The sequence below is a fragment of the Terrapene carolina genome, unplaced genomic scaffold, assembly GCF_002925995.2.
Source record: "Terrapene carolina triunguis isolate 2854851 unplaced genomic scaffold, T_m_triunguis-2.0 Scaffold230, whole genome shotgun sequence".
Classification (NCBI taxonomy): Eukaryota; Metazoa; Chordata; order Testudines; family Emydidae; genus Terrapene; species Terrapene triunguis.
Window position 1 is genome coordinate 2,472,858 of NW_020664581.1, and position 20,214 is coordinate 2,493,071.

The 20,214-nt window shown below is 53.0% G+C and overlaps 1 protein-coding gene across 1 annotated transcript; it reads right to left on the minus strand.

Moving 5' to 3' along the window:
* Positions 1-282: 282 nt before the first annotated feature.
* Positions 283-19,920, minus strand: FSCN3 (fascin actin-bundling protein 3). The gene is made up of 7 exons (XM_026656400.1): positions 19,822-19,920; positions 17,870-17,941; positions 7,608-8,304; positions 4,118-4,236; positions 3,521-3,680; positions 1,390-1,560; positions 283-488 (listed from the first exon to the last, which is right to left on the minus strand). Exons 1-7 carry the CDS (start codon positions 19,918-19,920, stop codon positions 283-285), a joined length of 1,524 nt encoding a protein of 507 aa, XP_026512185.1.
* Between the last annotated feature and the right edge of the window lie 294 nt (positions 19,921-20,214).

Genomic DNA, 20,214 nt, shown 5'->3' on the forward strand with positions numbered 1-20,214 from the left:
TAGCCCACAAAAGCTTATGCCCAAATAAATTGGTTAGTCTCTAAGGTGCCAGAAGGACTCCTCGTTGTTTTAACAAAAAGACAGTCCTTACCCCTTAGCACTTACAATATAAGAGACGAGACAAGAGGTGGAGACAGACGGGGGGAGCACAAGGAAACAGGGAGACAATACTGGTCAGCATTATAGGCCATGGTCTTTGCACGCCTAGACAATGGCATGGTGGCTGCCTGGCCAGTCCAGCAACATATGGGAAAGGAGAGACTCCTCTGTACCTTCCTCCATCTAGAATTCCCAGAGGCACTCGCTAGTGACTCCCTCGCTATCTGCCAGGAGGGTGCCGCTCCGGTCTCCTCGCATGTAGTACCCATTGGGGGCTAGCACGGCCAGGATGTTACTCCCTTGGATCTCCAGAAAAAAGTTCAACGCAAACTTCCCCCACGTCCTGAAGGTGCCGTCTGAGCTCAGAGACCAAAAGCTCCTGCCGCAGGCTGGGGAAGGAAGGAGAGCTGGTGATAGCTCAGGGGTGCGTGAGCAGGTCCTTACTACCGTTCCACCCCCAGGCACGCAGGCCCTGGGCGAGGATTCGCCGAAGAGGCCAAGGGGCTCTCCTGATTACACTGCGTTTGTAGGTTAGAGCGAGGTCACCAAACTCACATTCACGCCCCAACCAGCCTGGAAACTCAACGCTCGTCTTCACCAGCGAATCCCATTTACTCTTGGCCAAGCTATGCCCTTTTCTCCTCCCGCTGGGTCCCCTCTCGGAGCCCTGGGCAGGGCTCCAGAGCCAACAGGCTCATTGTCTTAATCACCAACATTTCCATGGGGCGCCTGATGCCCCCGCAACAGCTCGAGTGAGGTCTGCTCCCCCCTCCCCCCCGTGATGAGCCGAACGTGCTGACTCTGCATCCCCTGCCAGGCCGAGGAGTAAGGACCCAAACTCCACCCCTGTGCTTGGTAAAGGGCTGGTGCCACCCGTCTGCCTCCAGCTGGGAGGGCTGCCTCTAATCTCGGCCCAAGAAGGTGCCCGGAGGCGAATACCCTCCACTCTGCACTCTGGCTTTCCCAGCAGTTTCTGCCTCCGGGGCTGCAGATCTGGTGAGACGGGGAGGGGGCAAGACACGCCTTGAGACCTGGGAGTGGGCAGCTGGAGCATAGAGCAATAGGAGTCTACAGCTTGCTTCCCTCCCCAGCCGGCATGCCCCACCCTGGCTGCTGCTGCGGCCCCCCTTACCATGCAGCACTGACCTGCTCTGCCCTCATGGCTGGTCCAGGACTCGAGCTGGAGAGCACAGGTGGGTGGGGCTGAGGTCGGGTTCATGTGGGCCCCATTTGCCCCGAGGCAGAGCCGGGCTCAGCACCAAGTGGCCAGGGCTCCCAGGGCTCCCTTACCTTGGAAGTGGTAAACGCCCGGCTTGCAGGGCAGCAGCTCAATGCAGTCGGGGTCCACCAGGTTGCACTGCAGGACGTCATGGCAGGCCGAGCTCCCCACGTAGCCGTACTTGCCGCGCAGCACCAGGAAGGCGCGGTTGGCCAGGCGCACTCCAAAGGCCTCGCCAGGCCCTGCGGGAGGGACGGGGTGACAGAGGCAGGTCAGCGGTGCGACGTTACACCCCATATTCTTCATGGAAATATGGTTCTGATATGAATATGGCATAACTAAGATGTGTTTTATGCAAGATGGGTCATGTGGGGTATCATTGGAAAGGTTCTGATTTACTGAATGTGATTATCCAATTTGTAGGCATGTATCTTTTCTGTATCTAAAGTGAGGGGTATGGACTATGTAACAGTTACAACTGGGTGTGTATTTGGGAGACACCCACCAGACAAGAGGCCATCAGATTTGATGGGCCATTCGGAAGAAACAACAAGACTGTGAAGATACTAATCTCTCTCCTTCCGGGGAGGCGTCCTGGGATGTAGCTGTGACACTACCAGGTGGTCTTGTCACCGGATACTAAACATTACCGGGGACTTCTTGTAACTTTCCACTAAAAGGGGCGGGGGGGTCAAGTTTGGGAAACAAAAGATTCCCGCCTTATGTAAATCCTATTTCAGGGTGGGGAGGAGGGCAAACGGGGCTCTACGCCATGGCCTGTCTGCCCAAGAAGAAAGACGCCTAAAGACACCTGAAGGGAAGGCGGGGGGGAGTCCAGACTGAGACAGGGTCCAGTCTGAAAAGAAATATATAACTGGAACTCTGAACCACAGAAACTTTGCAACCTGCCTAAAATAACATTTAGGGTAAGAAATTACATTTCGTAACCTGTTTCTTGAGTGTATTAAGCTTAGCTTGAGTCGTTTGTTTTATTTGCTCAGTAATCTGCTTTGTTTTGTTTGTTATCTCTTATACTCACTTAAAATCTGCCTTTTATAGTGAATAAATTTATTTGGTTTATTATTAAACAGAGCTTGTGCAATTTCTAACTGCGGGGGGGGGGGGCAAGAAGTTGTGCATTTGTCTCTTCACATTGAGGGAGAGGGTGAATTTTATGAGTCTGTGCTGTGCAGATCTTTCTATACAGTGCCAGACAGTATTATTTTGGTTTACCCCCAAAAAGGGGGGTGCACGTGAGTGCTGGGGAGTCCTCTCACACAGAGCTGACTTCGGTCTGTGTCTGCAGCACAGTGTGGCCCTACCTGTGTGTGCGCTGCAAGGGGCTGGAGAACCTAAGGAGAGGGACCCCAGGGGCTCAGTGAAACCCCAGTACCTCAGGTGGCATCCCAAAGGGGGTCTAGCCCATCCCAAGCGGCTCTGACACACAAGCTCTTCCTTGTCTTCCCGTGCAGGGGGAGAGGCCTGGGGCTGCACCGTGAGCTGGGAGGTGAGTTGAGGAGAGTATCGGCCACTTGAGCTGTTGCAGCCCAGATGTTTCATGCAGCGGCGGGAGGGGGAAGTGAGGGGAGAGGGCGACAGCCACTTGTTACATGAGTACCTCCTGCTGATAGAGCCACCAAGGGGAGCTGGCATCAGCTGGCCATACAGGGCTGCCCAAGTGTGGAGACACGGGATTAGCAGGGTGGGGTCTCAGACCAGGGGCAAGGAGGACACTCAGCTCTGGATGCTGACTTATGGGGCTTGTCCTCCCAGTGACGGCCTCTGAACCCAAATTTCACTCACTAAGAATTAAAAGTTCTCCTCGCAATGGTCTCTCTCGCTCCCTAAGATGCTGGGGGCAGGGCGGAGGCAGCACGCTGAGCCCCTAGGAAGGGAGCAAGACCCTCATCTGTGACCCCTCCCAGAGGGGAGGTGATGGGCCCCTCAGAGAAATGCCACCCGCTCTCAGAGCAAGGTGGGTGGGGGCATATCGGGTAGGTGAGAGACAAGGGGGATGTTGGTGTGAGTGCAGCTGGGTGGGTCCAGAGGCGCCTGGCAGGGAGGCCTAAGAACGCACACCCCTCCCCACACGGGAGAGGCAACAAGTCCTGAAGTCTCAGCCAAGTGCCACAGAGATGCCAAGGGGCTGCATTGCTCCGCTGTTGGCAGGTTCCTAGGGGTCCCCCCACCCATTCACCTTACCTGGGTGCATAGCACTGGCCACCACTAGCCCAATGGGCATGGTGGCCAGGTACCGGCCGTTGAAAGCTTGCAGGAAGATTTTCCCACAATGCCACAGGGCACGGAAGTTGGTCTCTGGCTCCATGCGTCTCCCATTTGCCACTATGCTCTTGAATTTTCTCTGCAGGGAAGGGAAGGAAAGAGTCAGCTCCCGCCAGCTGGTGCCAGGGTGTCCTTCCTACCAGTGCCCTGCCCCGGGAAGTCAGGAGATCCAGGGCTCCACTCTCAACAAGAGCAGGAGGAGGTTCCCGGGGGATCTGGTGGGGGTCGTTTACATCTTAAAGAAACAGCATGAATCCTGGCGATACTGCCTTGTATATCCATGTCTCTATTACATGGAATTATCCCTTGTGGCTCATTAAGGGACTATTATAATATTGTGTAAATCGATGGGACGCCCTCCCCTGGAATAGTGTGTTCAGTTCCGGTCACCTAGAAATAGACGGGGTCCAGAGACAAGCGATAAAACGGTGAGCAAAGCGCCCACTGATTCAGTGGCAGGCTCAGGCTCTCTGGGCCGACAGCGTCGCTCAACGAGCCGGGAGAGGGTTCACTCACCTGGGCCAGGTAGCGGTTGTTAACTGTTTTTAGCTGCACCGCCTTGGTGTCAGGATCGAATTCGTAGTGGAACACTGACTTTGGGGTCACTTTGTCTGAGCCGGCATACACTTCCATGTCTGCGCAGAAGGGGAGAAAATCAGGCCATGTCAAGCCAAATGCACTCAGACACGGCGCTGTCCGTTGGCTCAGGGTCGATTTGAGATTCGGTTCCCAAATTACAGCAGTTCTTAGAGCTCCCAGTCAGGGATCGGGGCCCCAGCGGTCTATGCTCTCGTTGTTGTATCTTGATTCTTTAAAAACACGAATGAATTTATCCTCCCAACACCCCGGGGAGGGACAGGGGGCGGGGGGAATCCCCATTTCACATGTGGGGAACTGAAGCACGGAGATTAACGCCCAAAGTGTCAACTGATTGTGGGTGCCCAAACTGAGATGCTGGGGGCTTGATTCTTCAGTGGACATCGCAGTTTATGTCTCCAGCTGCTGTGAGCGCTCAGCCCTTCTGCAAATCAGACCCCTGATGTTTCAAGTGGGGAACGCAGAAAATGACGAACACGCAGCGGCTGCCTGAAAAACCTTGGTTTAAGTGACTTGCCCAGCGTCACACAGGAACTCTGTGTCAAGGCAGGGCCAGAAACCAACTCGCCAGAGCGGCATTCAGCTCTGCCTTAATCCTGAGAGCATCCGTTCCCATCTTTCAGTCCCCGGCCTTACAAACCGACACACTTCCCACAGAGACGACCCGGACCTGCCGATAGTGCGGGGACAGAGTGAGGGCAGCAGCTTCAGGAGGTGTTACTGAGCATGCTCAGGCCGTGTGAGGATGCTCAATACAAGCCAAGCAGCAAATCTGGAGGGGCAAGTGACCCCGCGTGCCCACCCCCCCAACCATTGCCTCTGCCTTCCAATGTCTGCAGCACTGATTCACCCCCGCGCATAGGCCATGCTGTGCACTGAATGAGGCAGGGGTCCTGTGGGGAAAAAAGTATGTGATCATGTAATTAAAGACTATCATAAGAATATAAGAACGGCCACACTGGGTCAGACCAAAGGTCCATCTAGTCCAGTGGCCAATGCCAGGTGCTTAAGAAGGAATGAAGAGAACAGGTAATCATCAAGTGATTATCATAACCCATATGCACACAGGAGGTCGAATTATGGTTGCACAGACAAGCTCAATTCTGGCATTTCCTAACCCTGAGTGCTCTATTTTGCTCACCTTTAATGTAGGTTTTTTGGATGTAACTTTCCACATTTAAAAAAAAAACATAAACAATTTCAAAACAAACATTTCATCGTGTAGAAATAAGTTGATCCCCAGGGCTGGGAATCTTCAGATCCACAGCACAGACCTCCACTGGAGCTAGCTGAGTGACTACTGAGAAAACAGCAGTGATAGGCTGTTATCTTCCATATGGACCTGCCACTCTAGGGGGCTGGAGACACAGTTGGCCCATGGGTTTCACAGCTATTTGCTGACAGCAGAGGAATGTTGACACTCAGGAATAATGGATTCATCTCCAGGTTCCACAGGGGCGCGTGCTTTAGCGGCCACAGACCCTTCTGCCCCTGTCCCCACCACTCTCTTTCTGTCCTCTGCTGCTCCATCCCCGCCCTCCCCAACTCCTGTCTCTCTCCACCTAGCTTCTATCCCTCCCCCTGCCTCTTCTTCTGCACACCCCTCCCACACCGCTCCTATTCTCCCTTCCTGGTGGGCTCTTCCCCTGCACCTCCCAGTCCTGCAACTCTTCCTTCCCCTGCCCCCCCATCCCTGTATTTGAGTCAGGCAGCTTCCTCCTTCTCCTCCTCCTCACTGCCAAGTCCCCAGTGGCGGGGGGGATTTGAGAGCAAAGGGGAGGTAGTCTCTCTGCTTGCAGTTCCAGTGCCCAGTGGCACAGCAGCCCCCAGCACTGAGGAGCAGCAAATGGCAGGGAAAGTCCTGCTCAGGCTGTAGCCCATATGCTAAATTCATTAATAGACTAACCTATAGGATAAGGGCACGCTCAGTCGCTCTGTGCGGGTCATGCATGCACAGTCTGGTCACACACAGGAGCTGTGAGGGGCTGGAGCATGCTCAGTGTATAAGGAATATTCAGAGAATTTAGCTGCTAAACTCTAACAAGTCTCTACTGGGCATACAGGAACTGAGATATTTCAGAGGGTCAGAATTTGGCCAAATTTGGGCACATTTTTACCGGGACAGCAAAAGGCACCTCCCTGACAACTAGGTGATGCCTCCTGTCAATTTTCAAGTCCCTGCTCCAAAGCATGGAGGTGATGGAGCAGTACTGCCCACCTCAAGTGTTCAAAAAGGGTTGGACCTCGAAAAATCATAACATTGGCTGTAAAGTCATGAGACTTAAAAATAGCAACGTATAGATTCTTTTTACTTGCCTACCGCTGTCATCATCTTTAGGGTTCACATTTTAACCAGGTGGGATAAAAACTTCCTTTTAAAAAAAAAAAAGAAAGAAAGCTGAGGTTTTCCCCAATCACATGCCTCCGGGAACTGGGGCTTTAAAAAAAAGCAGCAAAAAATGGCAAAACTCACAGTTAAGTTGCAGGAGTTGGCAACCTTGCAAGAGCTTCTCGACGAAGCAGTTTTAAGGGATTTTGTAAAGCTGGCAAAACAACCCACGTCCCCCTAGCCTCGGTCACAGAAACAGCTGAGCCAATTTATCTGCAACTTACCAAAAGAAGAGTTTGGCCCGAGGCAGGCTCCTGGCATGGGAAATCTCAGCCCTGACTCTGTACGTGTGGTGAGGTTATAATACCCTGCTTGCCGTTACTTATTGTGGAAAGCGTTAGGCAGCTTTCACTGTAAGCATCACATGCACCACTGTCTCTGCTCTGCCTATTAATGTCTTCTAATGTGTTGAGTGCTGGCTATTGCTAGATCTGATGAGCAAGCCCTGTATGTATCCTCAAAACAGGTACCACGTGGGCAGTGGCCAGACAAGCTCCCCCCACGCTACTCTGCCAAGGTACAGCAGCCCTGTCCTGGAGAGATCGCGGTAGAGAAGAGCAGGGAGATCCCTCTTCATGGCCTATTCAATCCTCCGTCCCCTGCTAAGGACAGCAATGGGGGTGCCACTGATGCTGGTGGGTTTTTGTGATGTAGGCACACGTCCCATTCTGAGACATCCCACTGCCACCCCCGCTCACTCCATGTGATACCCTCTCATGGAGGTTTGGCCCCTTGTAACAGCTTTGCCATGGTTGGGATGTGAACTGGTGTGTGGACTCTCGTTCTGTGGCTCCGTACCCCAGCTATCCTGCACCCCGAAATAATCCTATTAAAAAGTGAACCACCTAGATTCTACCCCAGCTTATCCTCTGTGCAACCTCACTGCAGTCAGGGGTGGGCTTCACGGAGCAAAGGCAGGGCAGGACTTGTCCAAAGAACTGTCGGTCAAGGGGGCATGTCCTGGCATCCTTCAGCTGGGCCCGCCCCACATGCTCAGACTGGAAAATGGAATTTACTTGCCACATATGATGGACACGTATCTCTTGGCCTTAGTTTTCAGACTGACCCATTGCGGACACCTCTTTATAACGAACCACTCTTCCTCCTCTTTGGGGTTGTCTCCGAGGCACAAACGCCCCCGTTTGCCCTGAGGGTACAGGACAAACCCATCTTGGTCGCTCAGGAAAGCCAGACACCTGGGCTTGAGGTTTAAGTTGAAGGCCGTCTGTGCAGAGGGTTTCTTGGCTAGCTTCTCTGCTCTGGAGACGTACTTGTGGCTGGAGGTCTCCAGGTGGTACATCCCGTTCCTGAACCGTAGCACGAAGCCACACTCTTTCAGGTAAGGCACCGGGGTGTCGACCCACACCCTGTCCAGGACTGCATCGGCTCGGGCGTAGCATTGGTGGGTGGGGTTGTACAGCACGATGTGAACGTGCATGGCCAGCTGGGGCAGCCACTTGTGGTAGGAGGATGGTCTCTGGGAAACGCAGAAAACATCCTCCCCGTCGGACTCCAGGTACTTCTTGCTGTCCAACAACTGGAGAGTCCACTTGCCGCTGCAATGGAGCTCCAGCAGGAACTGGCTTTGCTGGACGGATGCTGGCTTCCCGCACCGGACTGATCCGTCAGGATCCACTACGAGATAGCGGCCCTGATGGCCTAGCAGCTCCACCACTGTCTGCTTCCCCTGCTTCATGGTGACCTGCAGCTCCCAGATCTGTGAGGAAGCAATGAGGCCGAGTCAGCTGATTAGCTCTTAGAGAAACCCCTCTGGCCATGAGCTGTGACTTGACATGCCCGCTGCTTCTAACCTGTCTCCAGGTGTCTGCAGTGCCAGTGACCCACCAGGGTCATCCCACTGCCCTGATTGCTAAGTGTTCTTCCTAGGACCCAGTGCAAACGTCGCCTTCCAGAGCTCCATGCCACTCGCTCCTTGCCCCACCGTCACCAGAGACAGTGAGCAATCCCTTCCTTTGGGGGTGCAAGCCCTGTCATTCCCAGAACACAAATACAGCTCCCTCTGCCTCTCACTCACACACACACACGTACGCACAGCACCATGCACGCCCTCCCTGGGAGGCTGCTGGCGGCTTCTCCTTTCTGTACAATAAAAACCACTCTCTGCATCTCCAGGGCCCTTCACAGCTAGGACCCCAAATAGCTCCCAGATCTCGCTGTGCCCTATAACCTCCCCACATGCTGCCCTGCCAAAACAGCCAGCCACTTCCACGGTCTAACTTCCTCCAAGCGTTCTGCCTGTTCTCCTCCACCCCTCGGAGAAACGCTGGCCCCTCGCTGCCTCTGGAACTGTCTGTCTGCTGTGCTCCCAGTTTGACGCCCAGCTGAGCAGTTAGTCAGCTCTCTCCTCAATGCCAGCCCTTCTCACCCTTCCATGTCTCCCCCACCTCTCAGCGGCACGTTCCCAACACCAGAGCTTGGGATGCTGCGAGCCAGCTGTACCTACATTGCCCCATTTAAAATTGAATGGCCCTGGACCATCGGCTTTCCTGTGCTAGTAGCCGGGCTTCCCTGGGAGACTCCTGGGTTAATTGCCATGAAACAGAAAGTGGCAAAGGGAACACAGATCAATGCAATGCAGATTGCTGGGGAGAGGCATGTGGTGGATGTCCACGGGATCAGGTTAAGTCCCATCTTATTTAACAGGCTCATTAATAACCCGGAGAAGGCCACGGACCATGAATGACATTAGCCAAGGTCAGTACAGTCAGAGCTCAGGACAGAGTTAAAATACAACGGGCCCTAATGAGGTGGAAGCCTGGGCAGGACTCACAGATGGAGCTAGTCCAAAATCCAGCCCCGCAGTGGGAGAGGGGAACGTGGGAAACAGCGCTGGCTAAAGAGACCTGTGGGACAGGAAGGAGCAAACGAGGTGTGAGTTTCCCATGTGCTGTTACAGCAAAAAAAGGCCAATGCAGTTTGGGGGCTGCCTGTGGCGAGACATGGGACAGGGACGGGATAGTTCCTCCCTGCACCGCTGGGGTACGGACACACCTGGAATACGGAGCACGGAGCTTGACACCTCAGTAGCAGAAAGGGACTGACAGCTCAGCGGGAGTTTAGAGAAAAGCAACCAAAGGGAGCAGGAGCCGGAGCAGGGGAAGCCTGGGACACGCATTGCTAGACTGGACAAAGCAAACACAACCTGCCCCATCCCGCCCGGCTCTCACAAGGCCACAGTGGACAGCAGCAGCTGGGTTTAGGGCAGCTGGCTGTAGCCACAGCCTAGGCAGACTGAAGTGATGCTGGTGGGGAGCTAGCAACCTGTTGAAGAATTTGCCAGTGCCATAAAATCACCCCCCATTGAGGGCGTCTGCTGTCAGGTCATCAAGATCTCGGCAGCCTCGGTGTCCCCTAGACTCTGCACTGCTCCTGGATGCACAAGTAGCCACGCCCATGGAAAACACCCTTATCCACCTGTGGCTGTGTGAGAGACTGTGCCCCCTGCTGCTGGATTTGGATTGGCCCCAGTGATCCCATGTTTGTGACCTCCCCTCAGCTTGGTTATTAGGAGCACAGGGTTTGCCAGACTGGATCAGACCCCAGGTGTATCTAGCCCAATATCCTGTCTCTGACACCAGCCAGCCCCGGATGCTTCAGAGGAAGGTATAAGAACCCCGCAGTTGCAGACGTGGGATAATCTGCCCCACCCCCCAACCCCACATATAGGTCTCATCTGGGTCATAGAATCATAGAATATCAGGGTTGGAAGGGACCTCAGGAGGTCATCTAGTCCAACCCCCTGCTCAAAGCAGGACCAATCCCCAACTAAATCATCCCAGCCAGGGCTTTGTTAAGCCTGACCTTAAAAACCTCTAAGGAAGGAGATTCCACCACCTCCCTAGGGAACCCATTCCAGTGCTTCACCACCCTCCTAGTGAAATAGTGTTTCCTAATATCCAACCTGGACCTCCCCCACTGCAACTTGAGACCATTACTCCTTGTTCTGTCATCTGCCACCACTGAGAACAGCCGAGCTCCATCCTCTTTGGAACCCCCCTTCAGGTAGTTGAAGGCTGCTATCAAATCCCCCCCTCACTCTTCTCTTCTGCAGACTAAACAAGCCCAGTTCCCTCAGCCTCTCCTCGTAAGTCATGTGCTCCAGCCCCCTGATCATTTTAGTTGCCCTCCGCTAGAATCTCTCCAATTTGTCCACATCCCTTCTGTAGTGGGGGGACCAAAACTGGACACAGTATTCCAGATGAGGCCTCACCAGTGCCGAGTAGAGGGGAATAATCACTTACCTCGATCTGCTGACAATGCTCCTACTAATAGAGCCCAAAATGCCGTTAGCCTTCTTGGCAACAAGGGCACACTGTTGACTTATATCCAGTTTCTCATCAACTGTAACCCCTAGGTCCTTTTCTGCAGAACTGCTGCCTAGCCAGTCGGTCCCCAGCCTGTAGCAGTGCATGGGATTCTTCCATCCTAAGTGCAGGACTCTGCACTTGTCCTTGTTGAACCTCATCAGATTTCTTTTGGCCCAATCCCCCAATTTGTCTAGGTCACTGTGGACCTTATCCCTACCCTCCTCTCCCCCCAGCTTAGTGTCATCCGTGAACTTGCTGAGGGTGCAATCTATCCCATCATCCAGATCATTAATGAAGATGTTGAACAAAACAGGCCCCAGGACTGACCCTTGGGGCACTCCGCTTGATACCGGCTGCCAACTAGACATCAAGCCGTTGATCCCGACGAGCCATTGAGCCCGACGATCTAGCCAACTTTCTACCCACCTTATAGTTCACTCATCCAATCCATACTTTTTTAACTTGCTGGCAAGAGTACTGTGGGAGACCGTATCAAAAGCTTTGCTAAAGTCTAGGTAAATCATGTCCACTGCTTTCCCCATATCCACAAAGTCTGTTATCTCATCATAGAAGGCAAACAGGTTAGTCAGGCATGACTTGCCCTTGGTGAATCCATGGTCTCTTATAGTTGGAGACTGGTTTAAACCCTGAAACACAAGGTTTAATATCTGCTGCCAGAATTATTATTGCCATTAATTATGATAACTCTGGATAATCTTGTTATCCATATAAATGTCCAATCCATTTTGGAATCTTCTTAAGTTATTAGCCTCCAGGAATTTCTGTGGCAGTGAGTGCCACAGGTTAATGACCCCTGGTGTGAAAAGTATTTCCCTTTATCAGTTCTGAAATTTCCATCTTTGAATTTCATTGAGTGTCCCCTTGTCCTTGGGTTATGAGACAGAGAGAACAGAAACTCCCACTCTATACCTGGCTCAACCCTACAGCCATTTTAAATATGGGGACAGCCTTTGCTATCTTCCAGTCCTCTGGAATAGTCGCTGTCACGAATGAGAGATTAGGAACTTTTGGTAGCAGCTCACCTACATCACACTTGAGTCCCTTTGTTGTAATTCCCTGTACTTAGGTGTGAAACCAACGACCTGAAGAAAGCTACAATAGTTCAGAACACAGCAGCCTACCTGCTCAGCAACACAAACCACCAAGCGCCCATCACCCGGCAGGCCTCACTGAGAGCCCAGCCCCTCGTACTGTGGCCTCTGCATTGGCTCCCTGTCGGAGACTGGGTCACATTCGAGTGTTTGGTCCTCCCCTTCAAAGCCCTCCAAGCTCCCTGAGGCACCATCTCACCCTGCATGGCCATGGCCTCATCCCACTGGAGCAAGAGAACCGTCAGCGCCAAAGGTGCAGTAGGCGGGAGTGCGAGACAGGGCTTTCTCAGCTGCTGGCCCATACAGCGGGAGCTCGCTCCGGGCAGAGAGCAGGATGGGTGCTGCTGTAACAGGGTGATGAGCCCCTTTAAGACCCAGGGGCCAGCCGGCTGTGCTCAGTTATCAGACTCCACTGGGAAGGAAGGAAGGGATTACAATAGCCAGCTGCTGGCTCAGTTGAGGAAGGAGCTGAATCACCGTTGGCTTCTCTGGTAGGGCTTGGAGAAGGTAATTCCCAGGCAGATGGCCTGGAGGAGGACCAAGGAGGTGTAGGAGGGAGATGGGCTCCTGCAGTAGCCCCTGAAGCAGGAGGGTCTGAGACAGTCAAAGGGGAGGAACTATTTTGTGTTTGAGGTTTTTCCTGTGTTCTACACTGGGAGAATAAACCTGTATCTGGCAAAGACTCTGGGTGAGGCAGTGAGTCCTTCATGAGCCAGGAAGACAGGCCAGCAGCTACAGGCAGCTACCCCATTGGCTTCAGAGCACAATCCAAAACCCATTTCTTCATCCTAACCTCCCTGTAGTAACACCAGCAACACAAAACAGGCTGGCAAAACACACCCCAATGAGAGAGCTCTCATGTGCGTACTACAGAATTTTGGGAGGCTCTTAGAGGAGATGTTAATAGACATCATATAAAAACCTGTCTAGATGGATAGATTGTACACTCGCACCCTGGCCTGCCATGGAGGTGGAGGTGGAGGTGACGCAGACCAGACAGAACATTTCCACTGTCCTCAAGCTCTGTGCTTCTATAATAAAGACGACCAGCATGTGATTTGATCACTGACTGGCACCAGAGCTGGCAGAAAATTGTTTTCCTGTCCTGCAAAAATGTCTGAGATCTCAGACATTTTTCCCACCCCAAATCAGGATGAAAGGTCAAAGTTTGAAAAAATGTTGTGAACCAAAAATAATTTTTAAAAAATTGATTTAGTCCAGTCAAAATGTTACATTTTGATAATTTCAAAATGTTTTTTATTTGATTCGGATCACTTCTTTTTTAAAAGAAACGTGCTAGAATTAGGTTACATTTCAAATTAAAAAGGTCATTTAGAACTGAACAAAATAAAATGTTTGTTTTGAAAATGCCAAAATGGGACCTTCTGACAAATTTTTAAACAACAGTGATTTTTTTCAAGTTGCGAAATGCATCAAAGACGACCCTTTTCCACACAAAGTTTTAATTTTGACCAAAAAAAAAAAAGTTTCCTTGACCAATTCCTGACTAGCTCTACTTGAGGCCATAGTTCAACTTCATCTTTAAGATTCCTGTCCAAGGACCAGCATGTATCTGTCTCGATCCCGCATCCTCCACGGAGCTAGCACCTTCCCAAGGCGAGCTCTGGCTGCACATGAATGCACCTCCCTCCTGCACAGAGGCAGGATCTGGGCCTTGCAGACATCTACTCCCCACACAAGGACAGGAGCCAGCTGGCTTTCCGCTGAATTGCTGGCACAAGACTAGTGAATATTGGAGGCGCTCCCTGTCTGAGGAGTGGGTGGGTGCAGAGTGAACGTGTAATCCAGCGTAGGAAGTTAAATGGTGCTTGATCCACAGGAATTAACTGTTCCTTGGGGACGGACGAAGGCCAATGAAGGTGATGCCACTGTCACTGCCTAGGCTCTCATGGAGAACCAGGATTCTGGGGGATGCCCCGGTCACTGCATGTGCCCCCACCTCACTCTGGGACCATGCTGGTGCCCAGCGGGCTGAGTGCTTGGCTGGAGGAGCACTATGGGAAACCTGCTCTGGAAAGCTATATCCATAGGGCAGCATGTCCCAAATGCGGCCACCGTGGCCACGTGGCCACCAGGGGGTTTTCCTGTGGCCACGACAGCCACTTGTGCAGAGATGGGGGAGGTGGCAAAGCAGCAGCCCCTCCCTACAGCACCCAGGGGCAGGCGTCAGCCTGCCTTCCCGGTTCAGCCATGGGACTCCGGCGGTGGGCTTCAGCCCTTCACCCCACCCCTCCTAGCTTCAGCTGCAGGGCTCCACCCCCTCCCATCTCCAGCTGTGGGGCTCTGGCTCTGGGCTTCAGCAGGGCTGGCCTTACAGGCTCTGTGGTCAAGAGGCAAGGAGGGGGGTGAGCCTGGGGGGCGAGGCCATGGAAGGGAGCCTGGGGCAATGGTGCGGGGCCAGGGGAAGGCAGCGGGGGCCAGAGGCACCAAACTACAACTGTACATTATTTTTATTATTGGGTCTGCACACACTCACACACACACAAAAAAGCAACATAAATCAATTACAATGATTTGGATGTGTCTATGTGCATATTTATTTTGTTTTTCCTAAAGTTAATTCAGAATTTTAGGAAAGTTTGTCAGGGCGGCCACCAGCAAGAGTTGGAGGCTGCACTCCGAGGCCACCAAACAATGTGTTGTGAGAGCCCCCGCATAGGGAGTGTAAAGGAATGCTAACCTGTATGGGATATTCGGCCACTAGAGGGCGCAGTGTGCAACAGTCCTTACCTGGGCTAACCTGAGCCACACCTGGCAGCCCATTAAAGGATCCTACAGTGACCCGTCTTGTCTCTCTCTACATTGGGAGCTCTGTAACAGGCCGTGTCTGGTTCAAGAGCCTGCCCTGAAGCCTACCATGCACAAGCAATACATGACATGGTGTCAGAAGTACCAGCAGCCCAACTGGTGCCAGAGGACAACAGGAACCAGCAACAAAGGATGCAAACAGAAGAACAAAAAGCAACAACAGTTGCAAGCGTCAGTGGCTCTACTGGGTCTAGAACCTTGGGGGTTCTCCTGGCTCCCACGGTCCTTGGCTCCTCCAACAGCCTATGTGACATCACAATCCCTCAGCGGCGACAGCCAGAAGCCCTGGGAGCAGTGTGGACTCTTTGCCATCTTAATTCCCTGCTCTGGAAGCAGCCAGGGTGGTGAGGAACAGAGCCATCCAGACACGCTGCAAACACCTCCCTGAACGGGGGCTCTTGGCTAGTCTGCTCCTGTGCCTGGCACCTCTCCCAGCCCCCTGGCCATCATCTGCTGAGAACTGACCGACTCCAATCCAGACAGCTGGAGAGCTCTGCAGAGCCGGCCGGTGGAACGCAGGGACCTGCTGGGAGAGGTGGCGATGGACAATGGGCCCAGCTCAGATTGTTCAGTGGTGGGGCAAGAGGCTGACGCAAACCGTCATGGAACGGCAGCTACCAGAAGCTATCAGTGGTGTGTTTGGCAGCTGACGGTGCACCTGAATGGAGAGACTGCGGAGCGTATAACGTCCTGGTGAGAGCGACAAGGGCTGGCCCTAGATAAAATGGTGCCCCAGGTGAGAAGTGTCTTCGGTACTCCCCCTCCATTTGTTAAACTTTTGAATACCTAATTTTTTATTGCATTTGTAGCCCATTTCACGACTCTGATGCACGATTTGCATGCATGATTTATCCCTGTCATATAAGACGATACATTTGCAGGCTAGGATCTGTAAATCGGTATTTATTCATACCATGTATAAGCAAATTTTAAATAATAGTTTCCACTAAGCTTATAGAAACTTTTTAATTTTAAGAATTACTGAAAGGTACTAACATCAAGAACTCGAACTGTGCACCCACGCTGGGCGGACCAGCATTAAATAGTGGTACAGTAGGTGACAGCCTTAGAATGTTACCCTAGTGCTTTAGTTCAAAAAGTCGCTTTTCTCACCTTTGCCCTCGTGAACTGAAGCACAGCATCAGAGAGTCGCTACTTACACTCTTCAAGACTTAAAACACAACCCTCACTCAGCCTCACTGCTCTCGGTGCACTGATGGGGCTAGCGTTCCTTGTACCAGCCAGGTGGGACTCCTGGGTCCGCTCCTCAGCCCCAGCCTCTCACGCTGCAACCCAGTGGCTTGCAGCTTAGAGCTCTGCACTAAACCACATGGGAAACACAGCTTCCATTTCTGCCCCTTCCCCCTCCCACCCCCAGCTGCACCACTGCGAGACCCTGTTTCGAGTTGCTTTATAACCTTGCCAAGTTTCACCCCTGTGGGATGAGATTTTCCATGCAGCGTGTCCATCTCTGGCTGAAATTTTGTTAAAAAATTCACCCAGAACGAGTTAGCCATTTCCATGAACAGGCTAGGAAAAAATGCCTTGTTTTGCCCATATTAAAAACATTCTGGCAACTTGTGTTTTGAATGCCGTAGCTTTAAAATCTACTCAAATGTGACCAAGCTCTAAGCCTTTGAGGCTGAGCAGGACTTTCCCTGCAATGGCAGCTCTGGGTTGTTCCCGGCAGTGCAGGGTTCAGGTCCAGCCATGTGGACTATGAGCAGGGGGAGGCTGGCTTTCCAGTGCTCTCAATGACCCGCCTGCTGGCCCAGATAGTGTAGAGGAGGAAGCCCTCTGATTTGAATGCAGAGGGGACAAGAGGAGGACCTGCAGGTGGGTTATGGGGGAAGTAGACTCAGACAAGAAGCCCAAGGGTGTGGCAGACTGGGAATGGAGGCTGGGGGTGGGGGGAGATCGGGACTGGCTGCGCTGGAATGAGAAGCCTAAGGAGTGGGGACGGGGACTGGGGAGGTGAACGGAGTCGGGGAAAGACAAGACTGTGAAAAGGACGGGTTGGAGGGGACAGGACAGAAGGGGTCACGCTTGGGGGGGAAATGAGCAGCAGACTCTGTGCCCACTAAAGCACACTCCGCTCCAGAGCCTGGTTTGGAACCCACGAGCCCTGAGTCTCACCATCCCTCTGCTGGGAGCAAATATTTGTGTGCATCTCATCCCCTCTCGTGCTGGGCCACACAGAGGATGACAACCTTCTACTGCTACCCGTTACTACATTAACTCAAGTGGCAGGGGGCTGTTTAGAGCAGTGGTTCCCAAACTGGGGGTTCATAAAATGTTACAGGGGGTTCTCAGGAAAAAATTCCCTAGTGGTGGACAGAGCTGTCCCTAGGGACCCCGGGCAGCATGGGGCCAGCAGCCCAGAGCCCCTGGACTTCCAAGAGCTAAGCAGATCAAAGCAAGCATATCTATCACACTGAGGAGATTTAAACTCCAAGACTCCTTATAAGAAATGGAAAGGGAGATGGATATTTTTTGCTGTTTTTAAAATTAAATAGGCAGCTAGTATTGTTTTTAAAATTATTATGAAGAACAAGTTTAAGCTTTGTTGTAACGTGCGTTGTTGGCCTGGACTGCTCAAGACCTGAATGCTTGTGTAGGAGGAACTCTTTGAGTTGGCTTCTTAAATACCTTCATGCTGTTTTACATCTGATACTCCTTGATGAAACGTAGGAGCCTTGTCTTATAACAGGCTTATTCAAAGTGATACAAGCTATGAAAGTGAGATCTTGGAAGAGTGTTGCTGTTTTCATAATGTAATAAAAATACTGTCATGCTAAATAATAATTAATAATAAATTGTGTGTAATAAGCCTGTCATAAAAAAAATTATATTTCCAACATCACTGCTTTTATAATTTATACTCATGTAAAGGAGAAAATCCCTGGAAATAGTCATTTTTAGGAGGGGGTTCACGAGACTTGTCATTTTAGTGAAAGGGGTTCACAGGTTGTTAAAGTTTGGGAATCACTGGTTTAGAGCAGTGGTCCCCAACCTTTTTCGTCTGGCGGGCAGCAGACGACGAGCCACCGCAGACCGTGGCTGGCAGACGAGCATCCGCCGAATGCTGCCGAGAAGCAGCAACGTCAATAGGCGTCGCTGCCGAAATGCCGCCCACAAGCAGCGTCATCCAGAGGCGTCGCCGGTGGCATTTCGAAAATCGGCAGCATTTCGCGGCGACGCCTCTGGATGACGCTGCTTGTCGGTGGCATTTCGGCAGATGCTCATCCACCGGCCAGTACGCGGGTGCACATAGATGCCCCAGCAGGCGTCATGGCGCCCGCGGGCACTGTGTTGGGGACCACTGGTTTAGAGGATTTAAAGGTTCCAACCCCGCTGATGACCCATCTGGGTGTCAGTATGATGCTATGTGATGGAATTTCATTTTTTTTCAGTTGAGTTCTTTAAAAACATAGGAAATTACAAAAACACCTGTGTGAACAGACCATTAGTAAGGTTGGAACATCAAGCACTCGAAATTCAGAGCTTGTGCAACCTCAGTTCAGCTTCTCGTGTGACTGGATTATATGTCTTCAACTGCATGATCACGTGCTATTTTTTCCACAGGATCCCTGCCTCTTCCTGCCCAAGTCTGCCCAGAGCTAGGATCAGTTAGTCCAGCCTGGCCCTGCTGTGCCTACATGCAGTCCCAGGGTGGGGGGAGGGCCAGGCCCTGGGGCCAGCGCCCCTTGGAGGCCTTTTCTAGGGATGCTGCAGCAATGGACATGCGTCTCGGCTTTTGTCTAGTGAGGCTCTTCAAGGAAGCAAGGGGGGCTGCAAATGGGATGAGGCGCCTGTCACGTCTCCTCCGCTCCTCTCCAGCCTCCCTGGCCCCCACACGGCCCTTCTCCAGCCCAGGCATATCACAGCTGCCTGGGTTAAAACCCGGGTCTATCAATCTGCCCATATCTCTGCCCTCCACCCCCACCCCCACCTCACCCCACTTCCGCCGGTTCTCCCTTCTCCACTACATCCCGTTCAAGTTGCTTATCCTCCCCTTCCGGCCCGTCACAGCTCTGCCACTCCTACCCATCACACAGCCCTGCTGCTCTGCCCAGGACACCAGCCTTGCTACCCCGCATCTCCGGCAACCACAGCTGCATTTCCGTCCGTGTCACCCCCCCTTACATGTGGGACCCGCTCACCGAGCTGGCCTGCAAAGCCACCACCCTCCCCTCTGCAGAGTCCCTCCATGAGCCCCAGGCCTTCCAAGAAGCCTACAAGAAATTAGTTGGCAGCTTCCTTTCCTTCACTCCGTCATGCAGTGCACCAGCCCTCCACCGTGTAACCCCGCTAGCCCACTGATGTTACCGCCGTCTGCTCCCGCTTCCACCCCAGTGCTCCCTCCGCAGGTCACCTCTGGAATTTGTCTGTAAACCTGCCAGGGAAGTATGGTGTCTCTCTACTTATCCTGTGAGGGGTTTAGCACCCCCTTGGGAGCCAATAACATTCAGGGGCTGGGAGCAGTTAGCACTGGGGGAGGGCACGCTACAGCAGCGTCCCTGCCCCTCCCCTTTGAGGGCACCTCTCTGCCTTGGGGTGGATTATAACCACACTGCAATGGCCCACAGTGCCTAGCCCGTGTGGAATTTGGCCATCCTGGCCTGCAGGGCGGGAACGCTCATCTCGGCAGGCGGAAGGCAGCGTCTCTGCCCGGCCAGGGCTGGGAACGGTGATCTCAGCAGCAATGCGCTCAGGCAGGCAGCAAAGCTCCCCGGTGCGCTCTGCTGGGAGAGGAGATGCACCCCCAGAAAAAAAACCCCTTCCTCGTGGAATCAAGATTCACGCGGGGGTGAGGGATAGAGGCTGAACCTCAGCGTCTTATGCTGTCACATCACGGGCCACCCCGATGGGGGCGGCTCCAGGCCTGCGGGGAGCGCGGCTGGTTCTGCTCCAGGGACGGGTTGCAAATCTTTGGCATCACGGCGGATTTTTAGCGTCACTCACCTGCTTCTTGCCCAGTGAGTTTCCCAGGACAGTGACGCCATCCCCGTAGCATTCGCTGGTGAGGTAACTCCCGGCCCAGTTAATCAGCCCGACCTTCATGGCTCCACAGCAGGGCAGCAGCTTGCGACGGCCTGGTCCTGTGGGACATCAGTCCCGCACACACCCCTGGCTGGATGACTCCGTCAGGCCCAGTTCAGCCCTAAGGTCACCTTCACAGGCCATCAGATCCCTCCCAAAGGCAGCCAGGAAGCAGGGAGGGCCATTGCACCCCCGTGGGTCACCTGGGCAGGGATCCCTGCATACGTCCTGCCCCTGCAGGCCTGGCCTTTGTGACACGCACCTTACATCACAGCAGCTGGAGAGAGACTGCAAGTCCTGCCTAATAATGGGCTG